Raw genomic sequence first — 5,048 nt, forward strand, 5'->3', positions numbered from 1 at the left:
TATCATGTATCCCACAAACAACAATAAGAAGCTTACTTAGTTTTTACAACACAACTAACAATAATGAAGTTTCTGTATTGTATTTGCTTACCCATTTTCAGAAATATATCCAACCCAAAGTTCTGATTTGTCCCATGGCATGTTGGGGTGGCTCCACTGAATCCATGCTATTTTTTCACTTTTAGGATCAAGACGTGGGAAGGCATAAAAGTCACTCCCCTCAACTAGAACTTTGGGTTCTAAACATCATCACATACACATAATCCAGTCAGAAATAATACTGCAACTTTTTATGTTTGACAAATTAAATACTTATTTATTTGAAATATTAATTCAACCACTCTATATGTTAAAAAAATATAATGATGAATTATTTTAGAGTACTTTATAATTTCAAAACATTATAATCAATAAATGAAGAATTTCATAGAGATACATCATATATGATATTGTTACGGTGGGTAACCGGAGATTAACAGAATAGATGACATTGGTTGGCCCAATCGCCCGCGGATGGTAGTCTCCGAACTGGTTCGCACGCGGGAGCCTCCTTCCGACTTGTGTGCGTGAGTGAATGGGGGGTAGTACCTGCAAAGACACTCTGATGCCTAAGTCAGCAAGGGCGTTAGCAGGTCTAGAGAGTATTGGGCCTTTGAGATACCTGAGGAGTGTCAGTGTATTTATAGTGGTGAGCCAATAACCACCGTTGGAGTAGTGCCGTATCTTTTGGGTGTTAACCGTCCCTCTATCTTAGGGAGGTTAAGATATGGCTTGATGAAGCGGTTAGAGAGATTTTAGGGGCGGTTACTCATTCAAATGAGTGTTTATCCGCCAGCTAACCTCATGTCCGACTTCTTCGAAGTAAGTCGTAGTCAATACCGACTTCTTATATGAAGGTCGGTGCTTAGCTAGGCTTAATTTTTCGGATTAAGCCTTTCTATTTGGACCTGGGCCTTTATCATTGGGCCAGGGTATGAACAGTGCCCATACTTGAGCCCAAGATCTCTTTAGGGCTTTGGGTTCAAGTATTCAACTCGGATTCGTAGCCGACTTTCTTGGAGGAAACACGGGTTTTTAAACCGACGTGATTTTCGCGACCTTTTGTTTCTGACAGTTACGTCTATTCAAGCGTTGTGTCCGTTAGGGATGCATTTAGGGATTGATGGCTTTGATAACGGTGCATTCTCATTAATGACTGCTCCGTTTTTACCATTATGCCCCTTAGCATGTTTATAAATACTTTCCCTCTCTTTCATTTTTCCGTTTCTGCAATCTTTCAAACTTCTTCTTTCTTTGTTCGTGCTGCATTTATTTGTACTGTGTTCTCGTGCTCCGGAGACTTCTGCTTCTTCCAACCTTCATTTTCAGAAAGCGGTTAGCTTCTTTTTCCTTCTTCGCGCTTTTTGTATGACTTTACTTTGTAGAGAAATAGGTTTGTGGACTTTTGCTTGGTTCCTTTTTCTCCTCTCTAGAGACCTTTGTTTTTGATTTTTTCTTTTCTTTTTCCCTTTGTAGGTTTCTTCATTTTTCCTTAGAGAAAGAAAATGGCCTCCGTAGATTGGGTCGATGTTACTGTTCTAGGGGAGGAGCCGTTGGTTGATGCGGAGTTTATTACTCATCTTCGCACCCACCACCGGCTCTGTACTTCGGACGAGGATGAGCCTAAGTATGAATTGCTGGTTCCTGGTTCAGAGGACCGAGTTTGTCATGGGAGAGCCAACGAAACGGCTCCCCATTTCTTCTTTATGTATGAGTGCATGATCACCCGTCTGGGCGTCTTTCTACCCTTTTCAGATTTTGAGGTGTCTGTTCTGCAGCATTGTCGGGTTGCCCCTACCCAGCTTCACCCCAACTCTTGGGGTTTCTTGAAAATATATCAATTTATTAGCCATGCTCTGGATTTCCCGACCTCTCTGAAAATCTTTTTCCATCTTTTTCATATGACCAAGCCTTTTAGTGGGCTGAACAATAAACAACAATGGGTTTCCTTCCGAGCCATACAAGGTCAGAGGATTTTTACCCTTTTTGATGAATCTTTTCATGACTTTAAAAATTTCTTTTTCAAAGTGCAAGCTGTAGATTTCTGACTTGTTAAATGAGAAGCCCGACTTGTTTGATTCTTTAGCTATTGTTTTCTTTTTCAGAAATGACAAAGACAAATGCTCAAGAATCTTTCCAGAGGGTCTAGGAGGCTAAAGCTAAGTCCCGCGCTCGGGCTGGTGGTGCCAGGGTTATCTCTCCTCCTCCTCCTCCTCGAAACGTTGGGACTCTTTCCAATCCCATGATGATTTCTTCTTCAGCTCCCTCTCAGCCGCCCCCCGTCGTCCGACCTTCCCCTGATCCCAAGAAGCGCAAGACCTTAGAGTCTGGTTCTTCTGGTGAGGTTAAGGCGGATGCTCTTGCGTTCGTCCGAAAGAATATCTATCTTCATGCTCGTATAGGCATGGATGATATGTCTGTTCAGAGCCACCTTACCACTATGATCGAGGAGAGTCTCAAAGCGGCGGGGGTCTGTGGCAAGCTCTTGGATATTTTCGAAAAGGCTCCTCTCAGCTCTTTAGGGATGACCTCGAGGGTCGAGGAGCTGGAAGGAAGGCTTCGTGCATATCAAGAGCATGAGGGAGAGTTGAGGAAGGAAATTGCCAAGCTGAGGGAGGAGAGAGATACCCTCCGGGAGAAAGGGAAGGTTTTGCAGGCCCAATGCAACATGGAGATGGATCTGAGGAAAACAGCACAGGCCAGCTATCAAAGCTTATTCAAAGATCTTGTGTCTATGAAGACTGACCTGTTGAATTCTCGGAAAGCATATGAGGAGTTGGAGGACTCCATTGCCGATGGTGCCGAGGAGTCTTGGAGGATCTTCCTGGAGCAGGTCAGAGTTATTGCTCCCGACTTGGATCTTTCTCCTTTACATCCTGACAAAGTTGTCATTGATGGTGCCATCGTAGATCCTCCTGCCCCCGTGATTGTTTCTGAGTCAGAGTTGAAGACTCGGGGGCAGAGGATTATTGAGTCTCCTCCTCGTTCTAAAGACGCTCCGAGTTCTTCAGCAGTTCCTCCGATCTCTTCATCTCCCATGGATGCTTCTGGTGGCGCTCCTCCTGATTCTGGTGGTGGCGATCCGTCTGCTGTGAAAAAATGATCTTTGGCTATTTGGGGGTCCGGCCTGTGGGCCCCCCCCAAAACTCTTTATTTATTTATTCTTAGTTGTGTAATTTGAACAATTTCTTCTGGCCTTCCCAGGCCGTAAACAAAATATTTTAAAAAATACCCTTTTTTGATGAGGGTTTTTAAGTTAACAAAATGGATACCCTTTTGGGATAAGGGTTTAGATTACCTTATGCGTGCATGCTTTTTGGTTTTTATTTTTGAAGTTCCCTTGATCTTCTCTTGCAAACCTTCCCTTTTGGCTTGTTTGTTTTTATGAGCTTCTTGTTTAAGGACTTTTGGGACAGCCTTTAAACTTTTCCTAGGTTTTCCAATCTCTTTTTGTTATCCCCTATACTCGACTTAGTTTTAGCGAGTTTTTGTGACTTAGGTTATTTTTGCGATACGTTTCTCTTATACTCGGTTCTTCGCTCCGATTTACGGGTCGGAGTATTTCCGAGCTTTTCTACTCGGGTTCTCATTTCGACTTATGAGTTGGATTGTCCCCGAGTTTTCACGTTCAACTCATATAACCTCTTTATACCGACTTGTACCTCGTCGTTTTATCCTGACGACCATCTAGGTCGGTTCATGGGATTTTCACGTTTTGTCAAGCTTAAGTCGGCGCGTTTCGTAGAAAGACTTATAAAAAATAAAAAAGGATTTTATAAGAGATATTGTAGATGAAAAAGATCTTTATTTATTGGGGAGGTACCTTCTTGCTACTAAGGGTTTTTATAGCCTATCTTCCCTTAGCCTCTACTATGATGCCTCGTTAAAAACCTTTCTTCAGAAAAAATCCTTTTGGGAAAAAATTATGAAGTTGGGAAAAGAGTACATCAGGGAGTAGAGTTCGCTTTTAACTGTAGTACCTTTTCATATTACAAGCATGCCACGACCTTGGTAATTCAATGTCGTTCAAGTCGGTTACTTTATAATAACCTTTTCCTAAAACTTCATTGACTTTGTATGGTCCCTTCCAATTTGCGGCGAGCTTTCCTTCTCCTGATTTGTTGACTCCAATGTCGTTTCTGATTAGGACCAAGTCATCAGGGGCGAATGTTCTTCGAATGACTTTTTTGTTGTACCTTGTAGTCATCCTTTGTTTCAAGGTTGCTTCTCTTATCTGGGCATCTTCTCGGACTTCGGGGAGCAAGTCGAGCTCCTCTTTGTGTCCCCGTACGTTTCCGACCTCGTCATGGAGAACTACCCTTGGACTTTGCTCATTGATTTCTATTGGTATCATGACTTCTACGCCATAGACTAGTCGGAAAGGTGTTTCTCCCATGGCAGATTGGGGGGTTGTCCTATAAGCCCATAGCACCTGAGGGAGCTCTTCAGCCCAAGCTCCTTTTGCTTCCTGTAGTCTCTTCTTTAGCCCTGCCAGTATGACTTTGTTGGCTGCCTCGGCTTGCCCATTGGCTTGTGGGTGCTCTACCGAGGTGAACTGATGTTTGATTTTCATACTGGCTATTAAGCTTCTGAAGGTAGCATCGGTGAATTGGGTTCCATTATCTGTAGTAATGGAATAAGGTATCCCATATCTTGTGATGATGTTCTTGTAGAGGAACCTGCGACTTCTTTGAGCGGTGATGGTGGCCAATGGTTCTGCTTCTATCCACTTTGTGTAGTAATCTATTCCCACGATCAGGTATTTGACTTGTCCTAGCGCTTGGGGAAAAGGACCTAACAAATCCATTCCCCATTTTGCAAAAGGCCATGGAGAAGTGATACTGATGAGTTCTTCTGGTGGAGCCACATGGAAATTCGCATGTATCTAACATGGTTGACACTTTTTCACAAATTCTGTGGCATCTTTCTGCAAGGTCGGCCAGTAGAATCCAGCTCGGATTATTTTTCTGGCTAGTGACCTTGCTCCGAGATGATTTCCGCAGATCCCA

General features: G+C 43.2%; 1 protein-coding gene across 1 annotated transcript in view; it reads right to left on the reverse strand.

Annotated features, from left to right (window-relative positions):
• Positions 1-5,048, reverse strand: part of LOC107480771 (uncharacterized) — a 34,600-nt gene that overhangs the window by 21,357 nt on the left and 8,195 nt on the right. The window contains exon 5 of the mRNA XM_016100980.3: positions 92-239. Coding sequence (XP_015956466.1) covers positions 92-239 — 148 coding nt within the window. The remainder of the gene's footprint in view (positions 1-91; positions 240-5,048) is intronic.

Source organism: Arachis duranensis, chromosome 1, assembly GCF_000817695.3.
Source record: "Arachis duranensis cultivar V14167 chromosome 1, aradu.V14167.gnm2.J7QH, whole genome shotgun sequence".
In the NCBI taxonomy this organism is placed as follows: Eukaryota; Viridiplantae; Streptophyta; class Magnoliopsida; order Fabales; family Fabaceae; genus Arachis; species Arachis duranensis.